Source organism: Grammomys surdaster, unplaced genomic scaffold, assembly GCF_004785775.1.
Source record: "Grammomys surdaster isolate TR1022 unplaced genomic scaffold, NIH_TR_1.0 62, whole genome shotgun sequence".
Lineage (NCBI taxonomy): Eukaryota > Metazoa > Chordata > Mammalia > Rodentia > Muridae > Grammomys > Grammomys surdaster.
This window is the reverse complement of record NW_021604564.1, coordinates 11,420,968-11,444,571: the sequence shown is the minus strand read 5'-3', so window position 1 is coordinate 11,444,571 and position 23,604 is coordinate 11,420,968. Positions and strand designations below refer to the sequence as shown.

General features: G+C 39.7%; 1 protein-coding gene across 1 annotated transcript in view; it reads right to left on the bottom strand.

Moving 5' to 3' along the window:
- Spata16 (spermatogenesis associated 16) overlaps positions 1 to 23,604 on the bottom strand; it is a 286,800-nt gene that overhangs the window by 239,066 nt on the left and 24,130 nt on the right. The window contains exon 2 of the mRNA XM_028763601.1: positions 20,434 to 21,066. Within this exon, the coding sequence (XP_028619434.1) occupies positions 20,434 to 21,048 (615 nt within the window). The 5' untranslated portion in view covers positions 21,049 to 21,066. The remainder of the gene's footprint in view (positions 1 to 20,433; positions 21,067 to 23,604) is intronic.

The window sequence follows — 23,604 nt, the reverse complement described above, 5'->3', positions numbered from 1 at the left end:
AGCAGCAGCGAGAGCACATCACCGCTCTAGTCGGAAACATGGTGGCCCCATAAGAACAAGCCCAATGGGGTGCCACTGTCTTAAATATTACCACAACATTACCATTTCTTGGACAGAATCCTGAGATAGAAATCATGTTTGGCAGAGTCATTATTGATTGACATTTATGTCCTTTGTTCTAGCGTAAATATGTAGCAGGAGAAATCAATGGATTATACAGGATACTAATTGCCACAGAATTGAACCAGGAACAACACCTCAGAACTGTAGTGGCAAGCTGTCTCCAGGTGAAATACTGTTTTCAGTAGTACCGCCCACTCTATTTCTCCTCTAAGAATTTCTCCACAAGTAATAGCAGCACTGTGTTTGACATATTAGAAATAAAATCAAAATCAAAGACATTCTAACCCTAAATACTGATACTCAAATCACCAAAGCAGACCTTGTAGAGTTTAGAATCTCTCAATATAAGAGAAATAATGCTTTTTAGCATGAATCTTACTACTAATAGAGTGTTCAAATTTTATAGATGAAGAGGGTTTTTTTATAAATGGTATTGCTTAACATATTTTGAAAATATGAACATGTACTTTATTTTAGAGACAGTCTCCTCCTGGCATAGTCAGGGGTACTCTGGTCAGCACTGGTCTTGTGAAAGGACAGTAATTGGGTTTTAATGCAAGTTTCTAAATGAACACAAATTAAAAGAGGAAGTAAAGTGGTTTTGAGCTACTCTACTGAGCATCATATGTAGCAAATGTATTTACCTGTAAAGGACTTTCCCAGCTTGCTCCCAATGTAAATTCTGTACCCTCCTAGGGCATCGAGGAGCTGGGATATATAAGAACACTAGAATGGAACATCAGAAAAAAAAGAGAGGGAAAGGATCCAAGCAAATGCACAGCTGCTCAAGTCATACATCTGCTTTATGTTTCTTAAAGCTATGATTTTGGAAAAGATAAAATGTGGCAACATGATGGTTTGGTGAGAATAAAGAAACAGGCTTGCTCATATGGGGATGATGGGGAAATGTGGGATGCTTGTCAACATTTCAAAAACGTGTAAACTCTACGAATGTAGCCTGCACGTGCCTGCATCCTTGCACAATGCTGTGTGTTCAAGGTTATTTTCCACCTCTAACTGCAAGGCACTGCAGATACCCTATGTGTTCATCAAGGTTGACATATGTCCTTAACATATGACATATATGACATATAACAATGGAATGCCATGACATTATAAATGTGATATCCTGATATAGAAGGAGCTTGTTAAAGCTCCTCTTAAGTAAAAGCCTAGATAAAGGGAGACAACTGTGTATTATCATTTATTTATGGAATTGAAATTAAACAGTGGTTGCCTCTTTGGAAACATTGTGTCTGGAGTATAGGGTATGAAGTGTCTCCCTTTTTAACTGTGTGAGTATATTGCTATTCAAAAACTGAAAAATTTAAAATATATATAATAGAAGGAATGAGATCCACAGCATGCCCCCTCCATGGACCAGTCAACAGTGTATGGGTGAGCTGATGATTTACCAAGTATCCTTCTGTCCTAGCTCCTGGCATCAGGAGCCTCTGCCTTCCTTCATCCAGGACGGCTAGGCTCCATTCTCTTTTTCTTTATTTTTAAATTGCCTCTTTGCAACCTAAAGGGGCACTGATAACAGCACTGTGATTTCTCAAATGGACATTTCCATGTGGAAGACTGCTATCCAAATGCTGCCTCCTAGCAGAACTCTGACCACAAACACCAGACATCCAGAACCTGCTTTCAAATACACTCTCAGTGTTCTTGCCACCCAAGCTGCAAGGCTCACAGACTTACTTGCTTTAAAGGGAAGGAGTCTCAGGGTGAGTTGGATTTGCTGAGAGGGCCTCCAGGTGTCAGCCTAGGGGTCTTGTGAGATGCCTGAGATGACATGTGATGTAGTGTTAGGAACACAACTGCTCAGACACCGTCTTTGCTGTTTTTTTTTTTTTAGCTCATGTAAATGAGAGTTAAATCAGTTCACTCTGAATTTGATGTTGATACCAAGGATGAGCTACTTCAAATTCATTTAAATATCTTTTTATTTTGCTTTATAAATTGCTAAAATAAAACTGGAGGCCAGGAAATGATGAAAACGAAAACCAATCAACTGGTGTGAAATTTCCTGTTACTGATATTCACACCTTCTGAAGACATCAGAGAGTGGGAATATTGATTATTTTCATCATTCTGCTTGGTATTTAAAAACATTTCTGGATTGATTAAAGCTTCCCCTGCAACAAATAATTATCATGCCTATCTGGAAGCCAGTGCTCTAGGAATGAGCCACAGCAAACTGTGTTACAGCACACAGCACGTGACCAGCAGACACATGCTTGCATGTATGTGTACACATAGTGTGCTCCTAAGGCCTCTAGGGACTTCTCGCTTTTGGATAATTTAAGTTAACTTGTTGAAAACTCTAGGTGAGTAAGGTTGTTCATTTATTAAAATGCCGTGCTTACTAGTATATGCATGGATACATTTCCCTGGAGTCATCATAAACAATTATTCAGTAATATTTCAAATATGAAAAACAAGGGGAAAATCCAATAAATATAAATGAACATGTCAAAATATACAAACAACCTTGGTGACTAACTTTTAAGATGTGTTATAAAAGCAATTTATCATTGCAGCAGCTTGCACAATCTCTGGACTGTTTTGCTACTAGTGCTTTTCTATCAGTATCCACACAGGAGAAAAGGAAGCAGAGGCACAGGGGACCAAGGGACAATCATCCCTCTGCACTGCTACCCATCAGAGCTCCCTTTCCCTTTGTCTGGGCTGGCTGAGGTTTCCAAGAAGCACATTTCTGCACAAGGGGATTACCAGCTGACATCTAATTGGAACAGACCATCAGCTAGTAAAACTTGCGGGAGGAGTCCGTTTCTGTCCCAAAGAGAATCTCACTCTTTAAAACAAAGCACATCCCAATTCTCACTGCACGTGTGCTGTTTTGGGGGCTGTGCAGTGTGCTGGGTAGTGTGATGTGTGGTGTGCTGCGTGCTGTGCAGTGTGCTGGTTGGTGTGCTGGGTGGTGTGTTGGGTGCTGTGCAGTGTGCTGGTTGGTGTGCTGGGTGCTGTGCAGTGTGCTGGGTGTTGTGCCAGGTGATGTGCTGGGTGCTATGTTGTGCAGTGTGCTGGGTGCTATGCTGGGTGGCTGCCCCTCATCTTTTACTGTTGCCAGGGTACTTCCTCATGTTTGCAGCTTAATATCTGACTGCTAGGAATTTGGAAACTGGCTATTTTCCTAGTCTTTGATGAGTGACCACATTTTTATTACTGAATTTAATCCTCTAATTTCTTAGTTTGGAGGCCATCCCTTTCTTAATTGTTCATGTTCTTCAGGATTTTGCAATTGTCCTTTTTTGATATTTCTGGTAGCTCCAGGCACTGCCTGGGCTTTTTGCTGGATTGGCTCGTGTTGCCCACATGGCAGATGCGTTGTTACATGAGCCTTGCTACTGCCTTCCCAGCAACAGGCTACACTGCAGGCAGCAGCTGTGTCCCATCCAGTTTGGCCCTGCTCAGCTCCTTACAAAACACTTCTGTGTTTGGGTCTGCAAAATTTCCATTATCTCCCTCTCTCCCTCCCTCCCTCCTTCCCTCCCTCCCTCCCTCTCTTTCTCTGTCTCTCTGTCTGTCTCTGTCTCTCTCTCTCTCCCTCCCGCCATCTCTTCCTCCCTCTTTTCTTCTCTCCATCCCTTCATCTCTTCCTCCCTTTCTTTCTCCCTCCCTCCACCTCTTCCTCTCTCTCCTCTCCCTCCCTCTCTTCCTCTCTCTTTCTCTTCCTCTCTCCCTCCCTCTCTTCCTCTCCAGCTTCATTTCCCCTTCCTCCTCCCCCTTCTTTGCTTCTCTTTCTTGCTTTCTCCTCTCCCCACTTGCTAATATTGCTGATTCAGTTCTGCCCTTACCTGTCACATCTGTAATCACACCCAGAATCTTATAATGGCTTCTAGTATTTTCATTCTCAAATCTGCCTCCAAACGCTGTGTCTTTCACACCTTTAGCATCAAGATCCATAGCATTCCATGCCTTCCATTCACAAACTGATTCTGCCCAGCACACGAAAAATAGTATTTCTTTCTCCTCATTCATTTCTCTTACTTAATCTGGTTTTTATAGAGGGATATATACCTAAATACTTAGAATAAATTTTTCAAAGGAAAAGTTTCTTTCCAATGTTCAATAAACTCAAATGCTTGTCTCTTCTTTTCCTCTTCCCTCTCCTCCCTTCTCCTCCCCTCTTCTCCCCATCTTCACTCTTCCTCTCTCCTCTTTTCTTCTCCTCAATTCTATTCTTCTTCATTCCATTCTATGTGCTCCCTTGAATTCAGATTCATGATTTCAATTAAACACAATATCAGTCACAGCCCATTAAGTTGATTTCACAACTTAGTCACAGGTCAGGATTCAGAATTGAATAATGTGTTTTCTCTACACTGTAGTGTATAATGAAAATAAAATTTGTACTCAACCTGTCTCCACACTGGTCCTTTCAGGAGACTTTTCATTGTCTACTGGATGATGTTCAACACCTTGACAAAACTGTATGGTTCCTGGCACCTAATCAGTGTTTCTAGTTCTGTTTTCCCCATTCATTCTTTTCTGTTATCCTGGTGACACCAATTCCTTTTCATTTTAGCTTACTGATTTCTTTTTCTGGTTCTCTCCTGTCTTCATGACTCTTGCTGTTTCCCCCAAATCAAGGCTTGGATGATGGGAAAATACCTAGCATATTACGTCATATTACATCAAGGTCTCATGTACTGCCTTTAACACCCATTTCAATGTCTTTCTGGTGTCTAAAACTTTCCAGAATATGGCTCTATCAAGCCTTATTGCAATGTCATGCCTCCCTCCAGCCAGCAGGCATTCTGTTTTATGCTTCTTCTTTAGGTCTCCATGCAGGAAATCACGTTTCTCTCATTCATACAACAAGCTCATCTTACAGCCTCTCTCTCCCCTATTTTTCCATTCAGCTATTTATCTTTTGAAGTCCTGCACAAAAAACCTCTGATCTTTTCCATGGGTACTTCATGTTTTATTAAATCTATTTTTTCTTTCATAGAGATGATAGTTTCCACCTTACTGGGTCATTATAGGAAAGTTTGCGCATATTGTCTGCTGCATAGCTTGCTCTCGTCACCCACAGACTTGGTTAAATTTTGCCATCCTAAACCTTTGCTCTTTAGAGGTAACATTGGACACTTGATTTGTTTGTGATCATCTGTGTTAAGTGCTGCCACATGTGTGCATGTGCATGTGTGGAAGTCAGAGGGCAACCTCTTACGTCAGTCTTTGTCTCCTACTTTGTGATAGTCTTTTGTCATTAGCCCCTATGTACGTCAGGCTAGCTGATTCACAAGTGTCCAGAGGTTCTCTTGTGGTCCTAGGATTTAAATACAGGTGCTCATGCCTGCAGAGCAAGTGCCTCATGCACTAATCCACAACCTTAGTCTACTACATGTGATGAATTTCTAATGCACTAACAGTGATAAGAACTATGTCTAGAGTTTGATTCTAAATACTGTGTGAGATCCAGACCTTTGTTGTATAATGTCCTCTTACCATAGCATCGTCTGACAAGGTGAAAGAAAGCAGAAAGTGAGTACTTAGTAATTTGGCTAAATTTAATAAAGACCCCTGTGCCAGGCATAGGATGGGACATCTCCTTTCAAGTTGTTAGAGATGTCTGAGAGACTTCCAAAGCAATGTAGATTACTCTCATTGCTCTTTGTTGCCTCTGAGTACTTGAAGATCAAATCCTATTGCTGAAGACACTGTGCACTTTAGACACGGGATTTCAAGGAATAGAGCTGGAACTGATGTGGAAGCTTCTTTACTGAGAACTCCCTCATAGCATCAGAAGGTGCTATGCAAGATGCCAAGGAGGAGGTGCCATTGGTCCTCCTATCTGTAGAGCCTATACATCACAGTTATTTCTGGCCTGGCAAGATGTCTGTGTCAGTGCAATAGTGGCACTTTTGACTCGGGGTAATCAGCAGCTGTCAAGTTAGAATTTAAGCTTTTCAGTCAGAAGTAATTCATAACTGTTACTGTAAGCACAGCCAACTACCCATGGCTGGAGAAGTGACTGACCTCAGAAGAAGATCCATTAGTGCCATTTTCCTAAACTAAGGAAATTGCTAACTGTAGTCTAAATGTTTACCCTTGTATACACATACCTCTCATCCCTCATCTGAGAAGCTTATTTTTGTAACAGACAGCAACTATTATAGGATAGCCACAATTTGTCAAAATGTAGAGAAGAGGAGACTGTGTGGTGCTCAACCCAAAGGACACATCTACAACATAACCTCTGTACCTAAGGTCAGGGGAAATCATGGAGATGGGGCTGGGAGAGTGTAAGGGCCAGAAGCCTAGAATGTATGCTGTACGACAGAACCTTCTATATGTCAGGGAACCTACAGCTGTGAACTCTCAGCAATACCAGCATAATACATATACATATATTAAATTATATATATATATATATATGTATATATATATACACATATGTATGTATATATATAATTACTATATGATTATATATAATTTATAATTAATTCTGTGATCATTACAAATCAAATCTGTATCGATTCAGGTACAGAATCCTCACACAATCCTAAATTGTAATCAAACGATGATCCTCTCCAGGCACATATGAACTAAAACTGATCATTCTTATGCAAATACAGGATAGTGTTACAAAATGCCACTCCCACCATCTAATTTTATTTTCCAAATTTATTGCAGGACCACCAAAGCCACACAAAATGAAAAACAGCAATACCCACTCTTTCCTTCTCTGCTCCATTTCAGCCTTGTATATTACACATAACATATATACATGTATATAATGCATATGTGTGTGTGTGTAGTGCATCTGTGTATATATGTGTGTACATATGCATACATGCAAAAATAATACTTGAAGCAATCATGAGGACACAGGAGATGCAGGACTCATTTTGGATTCTTACTCAAATAATATAATTTTTATACAAATGATTTGTGCTTGACTTTATGATATAATTCACCCCAAACTTAATGATCATCTATTAACAGCTAGCACTATCATTATCACCACTACCACCACCATTGGCCAAAACAAATGCTTCAGTATTTTATTTATTTCTTGATATAAGTTTGGTGGTGGCGTTCATGTATATATGAGTCTAGTGTTATAGGTTTCCGTAACAATGAATATACCTAGAAAACCACACAGAGATCTTTCAATGATATACATTTCCTTGGATATCACTCCCTGCCTAACTAAATCTGTCTCTGATAATGATAGAACTATCTCCCAGGTGGCAATAAAGTGTCCCTTGTCTTAGTGAATATCAAATGAAGTAACAGGGAAGCTAAAAGTTAACTATTAAAACAGAAATTTCTCACTAATTGTCTTGTATATAGCAGGATCTGAAGAGTAACCTATATCCCACTCCATTTTAGTTTTCTGAGACAGAGTAGAGTGGATTTCTTTAGTCAGCCTATCAAGCATCTGTCCAAACACTGAGCTGCACTATGAAGCAAGGCTGAAGAGGCAGTGTGGAGAGGAAAGAGTGGTCACTCGTTTGTCATTTTGTGTAGCTTTGGTGGCTCTGCAAAAAAACTTCAAAAATAAAATTGGATTACAAGAGTGGTATTTGGTAATATTATCTAGTACTTGCATGAGACTCATCAGTTTTAGTGCACATGAATCCTGAGTGGATCATCAGTTTCATGACAATGTAGGGATGTGTAAGGATTCTGTAGCTGAGTTGATAGGGATTTGATTTGTAATAATCACGGAGTTAACTATTTTAAAATTACATTAACATTTACTGTCTCTTGAATCAAACAAAAATGACTCTTGTGAGCTACAGAAAGGACCTCACTCATCAGACAGATCTTGATCAGCTTCCTATGTATAAATCAACCACTTTTTGTGAAGCCTTCAGATATGAAGTGATTTTAGTATTTCAGAGAGAGAAACTAAATAGCCATTAGTCAGAGTTTAGCATCAACATATTTCTAGGTATTTAACAGGAGAGGAGTCACTAAGCAAATTGATTTTCTTTTGAGTTCGTTTGAGGTCATTTTAAATGTAGGCTTCCAAGAGTAAATTTTTCTGGCCATTTAAAAATATTTTGGGTCTGTGCCTGTGCCTGGAGCAGTCCTATGGCATCAGCCCTGCACTCAATTCCCCCCAAACCCAGAGGAGACTGGACATTCAGGAGCTCAAACACGCCCAGGAGTGTAGAGAGCTTGTTTGTGTTTTTTTCCTGCAGGATGCTGAAGGATGGTGGCTTCCAGAGCAACAGGTGAGACATGCTGATGGCAGGACAAAGAATGGGGCTGACCTGTGTGAGCTTGCTGAGAGCACTGACAATGGTGACTGAGAAGCTGTATTGGACTTATGTTCCTGATACCCCTGATAGGACAATCTGCCTTGCCTCAAGTTTTTAGACCTTGTGGAACAGAGAATCAAAAAGAGAAGTTATAATGACTCTTGTACTATTCTTAAATGTGACCAGTTATTTGGACTCAATCATGGACTGGTCTAGAAATCAACCCAATATTGGAAATAACAGTCTTCATTTGGAAGTCTGGTTCTGGACATTTTCAGAGACATATTTGGAAGTTAGCTGCAGTTCTCTATGATGATAGCAAGAGATAAAAAAAGTTGGAGCAGGATCTGGATTTCAAACAGGTGTTAGCACATGTGTTAAGGCTCTTTTAATTATCAAGTTAAAATTACTTTTGTTTTCTACAGTATTTAATGTAAGTTGCATTGATTGTACACTTCTAATTGTGTTAGTGTTTTGAAATCTGGCATGTCAGTTATGAAGGTCTATCAACCAGCTTTTGTTTTATAGCCGTGAGTATCACAGAACCTTGATATTCTAAAAATAGCTTGCAAGTACTGGAAGAAATGAGTCAGGCTTTATTTAAGCAGAAGCAAGAGGGGAGTGGGCTTGATTATTGCTGATATAACAGCTTTAATTACATTAATTGCTAGCATCACTGTTAAGGCAGCTACTTTTGTTAATCATTTAGCAAAAAAAATGTTACTAATGTCTTGAATATACAAGAGGATTTAGATAGGCACTTGGAAGGATGGATTGATGTTCTTTATCTTATTCAAATTATTGGAAGGAGGTTCAGAATTTAAGAGTAAGGAGCCATCTTGAGTATCATGCCAAATACCATTGGATTCATGTTAGTTCTAAAATTTACAGTGGTAGTCATTATAATTAGGAAAAAGTTTAAAAACACTTGCAGTGTATTTGGCATAATTCTAACACTCCTCTGGATGTTTTAACTTTACATAGTGAGATTATGAATTTCAAGAATGCTGCTCTGCTGAGAGTTGATGTGGTAGATACTGCTGATAAAATTATTCATGGCCTGAGGTCAGTATTTCTATTTTGGTCAAGCTTCAAGAATGGCATATATAGCTTGATCATGCTAGCCCTTTTTGTCCTGGGAATATTTTTATTCCTGCCCATCATGTTAAAGCTTGTCTTTAACAACATCAACATGTTGGCAGCCAAAGTACATGGCTTGAAATTGAAAATGGACCTTCAGACAGAGTTATTAAATTTACTGGCTGGCAAGCCAAGGACGTGGTAAGATTCTGCACAGAGCCTTATCAACCTAAGAGAAGTGCATTGCTTTTGATAATGTATATTCTAAGACGGGTATGGAAGGCATTCTTGTGAGAACAACCTAAGACTGGCTCAGTCTTGTTAATGAAATAAAAAAGGGGGAGAGGTGGAGAGCCTTTGGGGCTGCTTGGCAAGAATCTGACATTGGCCAAGGACAAGGAAGTGGACTTCAGGCAGGAATCTGACATTAGGCTAGAACAAAGAAGTAACTTCAGGCAGAAATCTAAATCCTAGGTTAGAACAAAGAAGTAATTTCAGACAGGAATCTAAATTTTAGGCTAGAACAAGGAAGTAGGCTTCAGACATGAAAATGACTTTGGGCTAGGACAGGGAATTTGGCTCAGATATTTTGATCATCCTGATGAGCCCTTAGGAACAATGATCATGGGAGTGTTCACATAATTTTGTTTATTGCCTTGTTTCTTCTTTGACTATTTGTGTTTATTGTCTTGCTTGTTCCTTAACTGTTTGCATCTATTATATTGCTAGTCTCTCAACCTAGAACTGACCTTAATACTTGCATGTTATTAAAATGGTGTAGAAACCAAAAGGAGGAGGAGGGATGTGATGGGGGGATCTAGGGAGGGGAAATGGGGACAGGGGATGACATACGGAATGTACATAAATAAAATATCCAATAAAAAATAAAATAAACAGCTTTATTTTAACTAATTAAACCAGCAAAAATACTTTATTTTGCTTTTCAATTTTTATCTTGGCATATTCTACACAGGGGTTGCATATACTTCAGAAGATGTTGAAGATTCCAGGAGTGGTCACTGGGGCATTTCTGGATACATATGCCATGAGTAATGACCACATCTACATGGCTAGCATGTGACCTGTATTGTCTCCTCGTTTTATTTTGATGCCTGGTTTCATCATGTAGCCCAGACTGGCCTCAAACTTTTGATCCTCAAGTTGCTTAGATGACAGGTTTAGACCACTATACTCATCTCTAGGTGTTGTAAAAATAGTTTTCAGGATGTTTATATATCTACTGTTTCTTTCTAAAAGTTTGATATAGGTTATACCTATTGTAAGCAATTAGAAGGAGAAGAGGGAGTCAGAAGAAAGTACAAAGTAGAAGAAAAAGAACAGCACTATGAAAAGCAATCCTTTCACTACAATCAGGAACTCAAAGTTGTGGTTCTTTTCAATGAATGTGCAAGATATTGGTTTTGTTAAAAATCAGTTACACATGGAGGAAAGAACTCATGTACCCCAACTTTTTACTGCAGAACTACAACTATTGGTTCCTGGTAGATTCTGGGAGAGGTAGTCATTGCCGTCAGGTGGCCCCCACTTTTGAGTCCTCTGTGCTCTGATAGACACCTGCAAACCCATGGTGTCACTGGTTAACCTCCTTAGGAAACAAGGTAGACAGGAAAGAGAGAAATTTGTAGGCAAGAGGGAAGGTGGATGATGTGGGCAGGAGATAGAACAGAGTGGGGAGGAGGGTAATCAGTATGTATTGTGTGCATGTATACTATTATCAGTGTGTCAGTAAGCAAACTTAGGAAAAGAAAATCATTCAGTTTATTATTTTATTTTTGAGGTCAAGAGAAACACACATTATGTATTTTTCTGCCAGAAAAAATTGCTAACATTTTTCAAGGGTCTTTAATCACTAAATTCTTATTGGTTGTGGATGAACAAACACAGCAACAATAAAAAACTGAAATGTCTAATCTTGAGCATACAAAGTTCAACAGTTTATACCTGGCAACTGAGAGAAAATGAACTATTTCTGGCTTCCTGATTTGTGCATTTAAGAGAAGGCTTATATTTTTGTCACAAGCAGCTAATCATTTACAACAGTCTTTGATGGAGATCATTCTTTCCAAAAGAGTAATACAGTAGAGAACAATGCATTATTTGGGTTATTGTTTGGACAATTGTAAATATAATTAAAAGCAGATTAGATTTTTTTGTTTCCTGGTTCTCAAGACCAAACCCAGAATTGTGTGCACACTAGGTAGATGCTTAAGACTGCACATTTTCAGTGTTAATCACCCAAGAGAAGGACTATGGATTAACAATGCTATTAACAAGCAGTAAGGTAAAACCCTTTGGAATGCTGACATTTTAAACTCTTAAGTTTTAAATACATTGTGTGAGGCTCAAGAAGTTGAGTTCTGTTAGAACTTGTACATAAATTATACTTTCATCATGGTTTGAGTTAAGCAGTTGCTGACATCCTGCCTGACAGCATTTGGCCACAGGTTACTGTCATTTCTCCCTCATTGTACTCTGAGGAGTATAGAAAGTTGACCAGCAAACACCACACAGTGATACAGCATCAGTCAGAGATTCTGACTCCAAACTCAGCATCAAGCTCATTGCAGCCCTACACTTTTATGGATGCCTAGAATTGTGATGGTAGGTGTATGGTACAGTTTCCTGATGACATGCCCAAGGGGTAAAGGCAGGCCACCTGACAACCAGCTACTGCCTCAGCAGAGGCCCCTGTTATCCAGAGTGGCTTCTGGACCAGCACCACTGACAACATTTGGGAAGTTATTTTGAAGTGAGGCATGTCAGATCTGCATTTTAAACAGTCTCCCTATACAACTTTTGTACACCTTTCAGTGGGAAGAACAAAGAATTTTGGGCACAAAGTGCCCTGCCATAGATTGGGTGTGGCCCCTTAAGGAAGTAGTTTAGCTTTTGAAAATACCAGCCTTTTGTTTTGTTTTGCTTGCCTCTAAAAGGGATGTGAGTGGATAATTTAAGGAGTCACTGTGATGAGTATTAGAAAGTGAATGTCGAACTAGAACAGGGTTTAGGGCAAGCTCCCCAGAACTTGCTCCCCTTTGTTTTCTTCACAGAAGGAAGACAAGTTTCAAGGCATTTCCCCAAAGGGTAATTACGCTGAACATTTTCAAATATTTATTGATCATTAGAATTTCTTCCTTTGAGAACTGTCAATTTGACTCATTAGCTCATTTATTGATTGGACAGTTTTCTTAGTTATTTGATTTTTGGAATTCTTTTGTACATGGTGGTACTCAGATGAAGAAATAGCAAAGATTTTGCTCCAATTCTGATGAGGATATTAAGCAAGACGAGTCCCAGTGTGAATGTATACCCAGCAATGACTATGGAAATTTGTATGAAGGTTTCTCAAAAAGCCAAAAATGGAAATACTTTATGATCTAACTCTGCATCTCTTGTGTATATACCTGAAAGACTCTAAGTCAACATACTATAGAGGTACTTGCACACTTATACTTAATGCTACCCTAGTCACCACTGCCAAACTTTGGAACAAGCCTAGGTATATACACTGACAGGATAAATAATTATATCTTTATATACGTTATGCACACACACATGATTTTATTTAGCTGTGAAGAAATTTGAATTGTGAAATTATGACATTTTCAGAAAAATGGAACTGGGGGTCATCATGTTAAGTCGTATAACCCAGACTTGGAAAAATAAATATCATGTTTTCTCTTACATGTAGAATTTAAATTTAAATGTTTGAGTATGTGTGTGTGTGTTTGTGTGTGTGTGTTTGTGCAGGACATGAAATAGAAAGGATTCTGCAAAAGTGGAGGAAGAGGTCTGATGGAGGAGATATAAGGAAAGGTAGTGATATATATATATATATGTGTGTGTGTGTGTGTGTGTGTGTGTGTGTGTGTGTGTGTGTGTGTATGTGCATATATATATGTACATATGTATATATGCATATACATACATATATGTACATACACATATACATATATATTTCATATATACATGAATAAATGACATAAAATTGGGGATTAGTAGTGTTAAAGAATCTAGCAAGAAGAGAAGAAGAATGGGGAAGACAATGGGTGGCTATAAGAACAATGTATAATGAGTTATATATGAAAATGTAACAATGTATCTCATTTTTTGTATGCTAATTAAAAATGAAAGAGAACTGTATATTGAAATCAGAAGGAAACCCACAGCTGTGTAATATAACAGCCCAGGTACTCAGTACCTGATTCTATTGCACAAAGCAATACCGTATTAGAATCCATTTAAATTAGCTTTCTGGGATATCCACATTGTGAGGCCCTAGAGACTTGCTACAGAATTATTCTCAGTAGAGCAATTATAGGTGAGGCTGCCCTATAATGAGATATTTTTGCTACTTCATTAAATAAACCCCCTTGAATGGGCTCCAAAATGGACCTGCCTCCTACCAAATTCCATTACACTGGAAGTAATCTTATCAGAAGGCCTGGTACAGACTCCATCGTCTTGGAGACTTAAAGATTACCATAAGGGAAATGTGTTCTAGAACAATGATTCCCAAAAGATGGTTCTTAGACCCATGCTTTACTAATCTAAGGTGAAATGAGAAACAGACAACTTAGTGAGCTTTCTATAACATTACGAAATAATCCATTTTCAAAATGTCCTCCAATTGCCGAGTATGACATTTCCATTTTCTTTTTATTCTTGTTTCTATTTCTTGTTTGTTTTGGAGGGGGTTGTTAAGCTGCTCCATCTTCGGCGACATAGTGATGCTAAGCTACTCCATCTTGGATGACATGATCGTGGGACAGTTTGTAATGCTCTTGCATATATAACAGACCTGCAATGCCAACCCACTCCCACCCCTACCCACTATGCTGGTTGTTTATTTTGGCCAACTTGACACAATCTGGAGTTATCTGAGAAGAGGAACCTCAGGTGAGAAACTACCTCCAAAAGGTTCCCTATAGCCAAGTCTGTAGTGCATTTTCTTAACTGTTGATTGGTGTGGAAGGGCTTATCCCACCGTGGGTAGGCCAGCCTCAGGAAGGAGGTCTTAGGTATATAACAAAGGAGGCTGAGTAAACCTTGCAGAAGGAAGCCAGTAAGCATCACTCCCTCATAGTCTCTGCTTCCTATTTTGCCTCCAAGTTCTCGTCTTGAGTTCTGGCATTGACTTCCTTCAGTGATTGAGTATGACCCTAGAGTTATAAGCTGAAAGAAACCTTTTCCTCCCCAAGTTGGTTTTGTTCATGGTGTTTTATAACAGCAATAAAAAGCCTCTCAAAAACTTAGTTTTTTACAGATGCTTGAAATTCCCAATTTCTGAACCATTGATATTGAAATAACTGCTCAAAGGGGAGAAAGTGTTTCCTCCAGGTCGGTTGTTGGCAGAAAGGAGTGTTGGAGGAGGAGCTACATAGTGTCAATCAGAGCAAATATGTGAGCTTTCTACCATCACAACTCTTAAGATAGATATTCAAGGTATAAAGAGAGAAAGTTGTTATGCTCCACAGTTTTGGATGTCCTAGTTCATGATTGGCTGCCCCATTTGTACCTGGGGTGAAGCGGCATGAGCATGCTATGGCAGAAAGAACTGCTGAACAAATTTATTTACACCATGATCCAGAGAGTAAAGAGAAAGAAAGAGCCTGGACTTCCCACAAGTTTCTTGAAGCACACCTTCAATGGCCAACACCCATCTCTCACTATTCCTCTCAAAGTTTACCTTACTTATCTTCTGAAGTGTCACCTTGGGATCCAAGTCTCCATCACATGTGCCTTTGGGGGCATTCACCACCCCCACCATCACAGCAAATGGTTCAGTCAGGCACACTCAAACACAGCTCTCTTGAGATTCAATGTGCCTAAGGACCATCTGGGATTTGTGTAAAAGTAGTCTCCAACTCTGCAGGGGTGGGTTCCTCTGGAACCCTCTATTTCCAACCAACTTTCTCCCAGCAGCACAGACACAGCAATTAAGCTACTAAGTTGTGAAATCAAGCTGTGCTCAGACCCAGGCCCCACAAGTTTTAGCAGGAGACTATGAGCAGGTCACTTAATCTGATCATCCCTTGAGCAGTGACAGCAGCAACAGCAACACAACGACCCTGTGCCATAGCTTATTTGGGGAACAGAATGGAAGAATGAGTGCAAATATCCCCAGAATGTAAATCACACCACCCAACATACAGAACAAGCACTGTGTTCTAAGCAATGAATAATTATTTCACTGTGAGGTCAGTTGGGCAGTAAGACAGGAAAGATTAGTGCCCCTGGAGCCCCTTCCTGTGTGTTTCCATCAGAACAGAGAGCTTCGGTTGTGGAGGACAAGCCTTGTTTTCTATGGCTGATTCAAGTGGAGCTCTTTGAAGCTGTAAATCTTAAAGGGTATCTACAGACCTACCTAATTCAAAAGGTAGAAGCTTTTGAAATACTAAATTCCTATGATTAAGGTAGAGGCCACGGTATCAGTTTGTAGGCCACAAAGTTAGAGCCTTTGATAATTTTTCTTTTGAGTATTTTTCCTGCAAGTTACAAGAAATATCTGATTACTACATTTTTGAATCTTGGCAATTGTTATTAATTATTCCTCCCACTAGAGTATAGCAAGAATGTTTGACTAATATTTTTCTCCTTAACAATATTCTGTCTATCTCTCTGTCTCTGTCTCTCTTTCTCTGTCTCTGTCTGTCTCTGTCTGTCTCTGTCTGTCTCTGTCTGTCTCTGTCTGTCTCTGTCTCTCTTTCTCTGTCTCTGTCTGTCTCTTTCTCTGTCTCTGTCTCTCTCTGTCTCTCTCTGTCTCTCTGTCTCTCTCTGTCTCTGTCTCTCTCTGTGTGTGTGTGTGTGTGTGTGTGTGTAGAGCCCCTCTGGAGCTAGAGATTCAAGCATTTGTGAGCCACTGACACTGGAGTTGCTGACTAGACTCAGATCTTCCAAAAGACCTGAGCAAGGGTTGAGCCTTCTCCCTAGCCCACATTCCTGTATTTTATTGGCACCTAAGTAGTTTATTGACGAGTAGCATGCACTTAGTAATATGCAAGCGTGATCCACAAAACCAATCCTACGCTTTTACTCAAAGAAGTTCTATGATTTGGATAGTGAGTAGATTTTTAAATTATAATTTATTATTGCTGAGGATATAGGCACATACTCACAAATGCATGTGGCTTGGCACACGAATGGAAGATAAGGGCATCTTTAAGGAGCTGTTTCTGTTCTTTCAGTATGTGTTCCAGGAATCAAACTGACGTATTAAAGCCTCTATAGCAAGAGATGTTGAGCAATCTTGTACTCACTTGTGAGTGAATTTACACAGTTACCTCCTAAGAACTATAGAGATATATCATCTAGGAGTAAAAATAATATGAACTACTGTTTTTATCATCAGTTTATGCCTTTAGATTAAATTGTTTAACTTCTGATATCAACATAATTATAAGAGAGAATAATGAATTATTTGAATGAAACTTCAGAACTAATCTTACCAGCATATTTGGAAAAAATAAAGCACACAGAAATAAATTACTTCAGCCAAGAACATTTACCTAAATACCAGATATTTTCTGAAATACTGAGAGTTGACTGCTTTTGAGGAGTTAAAGTCTGAGACTTTGTGGACTTCTTTATGTTTACATAAAATACTACTAGAAATTTATCTGTGTAGCTTGTGATTTTCAAATACAAAAGTGTCTTAGCCTGTGTTCTATTGCTGTGAAGACCGTGGCAACTCTCATGAAGGAAAGCATTTACAGTTTCAGAAGGGAGCTCGGTGGCATGCAGGTAGACATGGTAGCTTACAGTTCTACATCCAGAGCTGAAGACAGAAGGAAGTGAAGGACACTGGCCCTGGCTTGAGTATTTGAAACCCCAAAGTCCACCACCAGTGATGAACTTTCTCCAACAAAGCCACACCTACTCCAAGGCCATACTTTTAAGCCTTGCTAAGTAGCACTGCTCCCTAATGATGAAGCATTCAAATATATGAGCCTATGGCATCATTCCTATTCAAACTACCACAAACGGCTTTTAGATGTTTTGCAAAATATCATACCAATCAATAAATATTGTCGAATTTCCAGAAGCTCTGGCTAGAGCCTGGTTTTCTCTTTGATTGCTGGTCCTACCTTCATCCACAAGCTAGACATACTTTGTATGCTGCCATAACTAATGGTGTTCCACTTACCTAGCAAGCCTAGTATACACCTTCTGATATGTTCCTAATAATAAATACTCTTGGGGAGAGAGACCCCTTATCTATCTTGCCTCCTGTGTCCTAGGACCTCGCAGTGTGAGAAATGTCTGGAATCCTGTTTTCCAAGGCCCCCCATCCCCATTCCAGCTATGTATGGTTACATGATGAAATTCTAGTCAGTCAGAAAGCAGTGGGAGTGCTGGGTACAGCACTGTGGAGAGTGCTTTTTATTATATTATATATATGCAATAGATAATACACATATGTAATACATATGTAATATATAAAATTCTAAAGATCATACAGTACTTACTATTGGCTAGGTATACTTCTATGAAACAAATATATCTCCACCTCCTACCAGATGCTCATTTCAGAATTTCTGTCATTTATAGTTAAACATTACCAAGTTTTACACACTCAGATATTTGTGATGCATCCTTCCCTCTAGTGTCCTGGTTGTCATCTCAGCCTGTCTCCTCCATCCTGCCTCACTTAAAAGCCACATCAAGCAATGAGGAAAGGGCTGTGCTGCATGTTAGCATCTGAGAACCCCAAGGAAGCATCACACTGGCACGTTTAAGTTCACGAAAAGAAGAGTTAAAGAAGCGAAGAAACCTTTCTATTCCCAGCAGCTTTTGTTTATTAAGAGACATCCTAGAGAAGATTTCAAAGTTAACTCCCAAGGTAATTAAACAAAAGCTGGGCCAGATGTCTAAGCTAAAGTTTTGGTCTCCAAATAATTACCTTTGTTAATTACCAGTAATTAGTGTCAGCATCCAAAGCTTTCCTAAAATCCAGGGGAGAGAGAAGAGAAAAAGTAGAGAAAGAAGAGCTCAAAGAGGGAGAGAGGGAGGAGGAAGAGGAGGAGGAGGAGGAGGAAAAGGAGGGGAAGGGAGGGAGGGGGAGGGAGAGGGAGGGAGGGGGAGGGAGGTGCAATTTTTGAGCACAAGCACACCTTTAAGTCACTAAATCTTGGTGCTGTTTTTAGCATTATGAACCCTGAGTTTTATGGAAAACTGGGTATTTCCTTCCAGTTAATACTAGTATCTTGTACTCTCTTACATAGTCCTAATTTGAAATTTTACAGCACAATTTCTTCTTTTTATATCCTTTCTCATTGATGGAAAGGTAACCTTTTCTTTTATCCTACTTCATGAAGAGTATGCCTGTCAGAGAAACACCGGCAGGCAATGCGATGACCCTTGAAGAAATGTACAGGACTCTATATGCAGTCTTCCCTGAGTATTCTGTCCTTGGTCAGAGGACTGGGGGCTGAAATCGCTCAAAGTAGAGGTGAGAGTCCTCTCAGAAGCTAGTGGATAGGCCAGGCTTTCAGCACTTACTAATGGTGGTATTATGTAGAAATAGCATCTTTAAGCTTTACATGGGCACATTACACTTCCAGTTGGGGAGTGGATGATCCTTTATGAAAATAGATGAATTCTCTGTGTGCCGCTGAATCACTTTATACTATTTGGGAATTGTGTGTGTGTGTGTGTGTGTGTGTACTCAGTTCCTTTTTAAATGTTTAGGGATAACATTCTTAACTATTTCCCATTAGTAATTCATTATAGATTCAGACATTTTAACATGCAGGCAATGGTGGAAATGTTTTATTCTTTAAATGTATACCACAACACCTTTTCTTTTTTCTTTTTCTTTTTTTTTTTTTTTTTTTGGTTTTTCGAGACAGGGTTTCTCTGTGTAGCCCTGGCTGTCCTGGAACTCACTTTGCAGACCAGGCTGGCCTTGAACTCAGAAATCCGCCTGCCTCTGCCTCCCAAGTGCTGGGACTAAAGGTGTGCGCCACCACCGCCCGGCAACCACAACACCTTGTATTATCTCTAGACTTCCCTCTGGCCCCCATCAAAGTGTTCCTTGATGCACTTTGTGTCATATTACTATACTGAGCCTCTCAAGACAAAAAGACAAAAGACACACTTTCTTTTCTTTCACTCATCTTTTGACATCTCCATGCTCAGCAGGTATATCTAGAATTCACTGGGATGGGTTTGTTTGCAATTAATGAAATACACAGGGGGACCCCAATTGTGCTAGGCCATTAGGACTTTTAGATATGCATTTTTTTTAACTCCACAAGCTTAGCAGTCATCAGACCACATACTTTTTCGCCTGACTTATTCTGTGTTTAACAGTGATTTCTAGGTTTATCTCAGTCCACTAGCACCTTCTTAACACCACAAAGAAGACAAGCTTCACCTGCTCGCAGATGGCATAACAGTCATAAAGTTCACTGGACTGGGAAGGATATTTGAAGTGATGCTGGTGTCAAGGGAAATGATGTCACTTGTACCAAGTACAAGCATACCATTGTGACAAGAATAACATTGTACAACACGTATAACATTGTATTCCAAGTATAACAAGTGTAGCATGTAAAATATCAGCCTGTGCTGAAAACTAAAGGTTTGCTTTCAAAGACTACATAAAAGGGACAATTTATGGACTTGCATTTAGAAAGGATATATTTAACACACCACCACTGTACTGATGTGTCATTTTGGAGGTATATACCTAAATTATGAAATCAACCACATTTGTACATATGTTGCCATTTCTTTCTTGGTTTGTAAGCAGAAAAAGCATGTTAAACACGAATAGACATGGTAATCTACTGGCCTATGCTACTTGCTTTATGTGACTTTGCAATTCTTAATTCTGACATTAAATAATTTTACCCTATGACCACTGTTCATTACATTGTGCTCAGAACCACTCAGCGTAATTGCAGCTTGTAATTTCATGGCTCCCTGCTCATCTATTCTGTCTTTAATCCCATACCTCAAGTGCTGTCCTGAACTGTCCTGCTGCTACGGCATATTTCTTCTGTCTATAGCAAGAGCTGGCATCCTTTAAGGCTACCTGAAGCCATTTGTCAATCTGTGGCAGGGTGGTGAGATCCCGGGCACTTGCAGATGGGATCATGGTCGCAGCTTGGCCTGTTGCCTGAAGCCCAGGGCACACGTAGGACTGGGCAAACTCATAGCTCACATCCTCTTCATCAACGTAGACCAGCTTCATCTCCACATCCAGTATGTTCTTTAAGGGGATGTGCGGCAGAGGTACGGTGGAGACCAGCGGATTGTCTAGTTCCATTATCTTGGCCTCTTTCTTTCCCACCAGCTTCTCTTCACCGTCAGCTTTCCGTTTAAGGGCTACCTTCTCCAACTCGTTACTTTGTTTTTCTTTGATACTCTTTGTGAGTTTCACTCTCTCAGCTGACACTTCAGCATGTTTTCCTCCACAGCTCTTCTTAATTTCAGGCGGCCCTTCCAGGCTGTTGGGGGAATTTGTTAAGGTGGACATTTTCTTGCTTGTATTTATCTTTGGAAGAAGCAGATCGCGATAGACTCTCTTCACTGTAGTCTCCAAACTCCTGCTCTTGCCAGAATCCATTGGTCTACCCCTAGACTCCTGCAGGGGTGAGAAAAAAAGAAAGCCATCAGAACAATGACTTTGAAACCCCACTTGTTTTAGCCAACGGTCAGCTGCATTTCCAATACTGTCTTACTCACTATAAATACTGATACGTAGAATACAGCTGCATTCATACTCTCCACTGACCGTTCACACTGACCAATGGATGCTTCAGTCTCAAAACTCACTGAACTAAGAACTCACTCCAACCTCATCTGGATGGTGCCTGAAAAATAACTTACGGCTGAACAGCATCAAATGAACCTTTTTATGAGAAGCCAAAGTCATTGAATAGGAAAATCTTATACATAGCCCTAGAAAACAAAAAAAGTTTAAAAAAAATCCACTTTCTATTCATGTCCTCAGAAAGGCAGGTGGTCTATAACTCATTACAAAGCCCATTGCTATCCTGCATGACAGACTTGGGAGCAGAAACCACAGCTACTTCTTTGTTAAAAGCATTCAGAAGTGTGAGCATAGCATTTAAAAAATATGTTTGCTTTATTAATAAGGAAAGCCTCATGTTGGAGTATCTTTAAAGACAGCTATTTGTTAAAACAGGCTTTTAGATTAGAAGAATGTGACTTTAACCTCCCAGTGACTAAGAGCCATGTATTCATCTTGAGTCCATTGTTTCTGTAGTAATGACATGAACATGGTTTATGACATGAAACACATGCTAACACACTTGTAGTCTGATGTGGAGGCCTTTTCATACTAACTCTGCTCCTAGATTTGAGGTAAAATAGAAAATGCCCTAAACTCTAATAATTGCTGAATATAATTGGTTCTTATCTCATATGATTCTCTGACTTAATCATAGTCTGTACTGGGTACAATTTTGTTCCTTACTTTACAGAGAATCTAAAAGATAGGGGGCTGATGCCTCTCCATAGACACAGTACTGCTATCAGCAGAACCTGCCCCTGGGCACTCACTAACTCCTTGCTTAGAGTCTTTACTCTGTGCAATGTCTCTTTTAGTGTAGCAATGAATATACTTACATAAGATACAAAGAGACAAGAAAATAGCTGGGCTATGGATGAATATGATCACAAGATACAATCAGAAAAGTGTAATATTTGTGCTTCTATTAATCTCTGTGGTGACTCCCCCACTAAAGGAAAACACTTGAGAAGTTTCTTCAAGCTTGTTATTTTGCTAATATCGATTGCTTTCCTTTGTCTACTTGAGAGGAAGCAGTTTGGCTCCAGAGGACCTTTGAAACACCATGGATTCAGTCTTGACTTGGTTGATTCTTAAGGAAAAAAATGGAAGACAAAAAACTGTGATTTAACCTTTGAGGTTAAAACTTTTCCCTTTATATATAGGTGTTATAGAAAAGGGTTAGGCTATATGTGAACATAAAAGAAGCTAACATGACAGTTTTGTGACCTTATAATAAAGATCAAATGGGAAAGAGAGATTGATGTGATAACAAGAGGATCTGAGTTCAAATCCCTCCATCCACCTAAAAGCCAAGCATGTATCCACTGTTTGGGTACAGAGACTGATGGATTCAAGGTGTGTGCTGGCCAGCTGTTCTAGCTACAACATTGAGCTTTAGGTACAGTGAGAGATTGCTTACAAAGAAAATAAGGTGGAGAGTGACCAAGGAAGACATCCAGGCTCTGCCTCTGGACACTATGTTCACCTTCACGCACATGTACACTTGAAGTATAGATGCACATACACACACAGGCACAGAAATATCAGATTCTAATAAGAATTATCCTGTTATTAGTTATCAAAAGCTTCATGCTAGAGTTGTGATTCCCTGACAGGATTTTATTGAGAGAAGTAAAATTTGTGAAAGATTACAATCTTGGCCAATGTATGTCCTGCTCCTCGCTAAGCAGATGTGCACAAGAGTGAATCCCAGGTCCAGCACCACCACTCTGCCTTGGTCAAGGCACTGTCCTGGAGGATTCTTCTTAAGGCAGTGAGAAGAAGACAGTCCTGGCCATCATTGTTCTTGTTTGCTCTTGTACCATGAAGGATCTGGGCTTTGGCTGGGGTCTCTGGTGGGTGGATTCCCAGACAAGCATCTATCCCAGTAAAGTTCCTTCGGTAGCACAGATAACAGCTTTTGAAATTTACCCGATGCTCAGAATAGCTGCTGGTAAGATTCCTTCTCACAATAGACTATATATAAATATGAATAATAAATGTTGGTAGGTGAACGGTTCCAAGCGTTTCTCCTGGTATCTTATCTCAGCAATTTACATCATGAGCCACAGGCTACAGCAGTCAGCTTCCCTAACACTGATGTAACACTGTAGCATCTTTAGCAACACTACCTTCTTATCAGGGTTGACTTCTCATCTTCAGCATGTAACCTCGTATCCATCTTTGTAACTGCCTCTCCTTTCTTTATTGCCTTCTCATTCCCCCTTGCCCTAGCCTCTTCTGACCTATCCCTAAAGATGTGCCTTTCCCTTAGTGCAATAAGAAAGCATTTGTGTGTCTCTGTGTGTGTGTGTACGTGAGAGAGAGAGAGAGAGAGAGAGAGAGAGAGAGAGAGAGAGAGAGAGA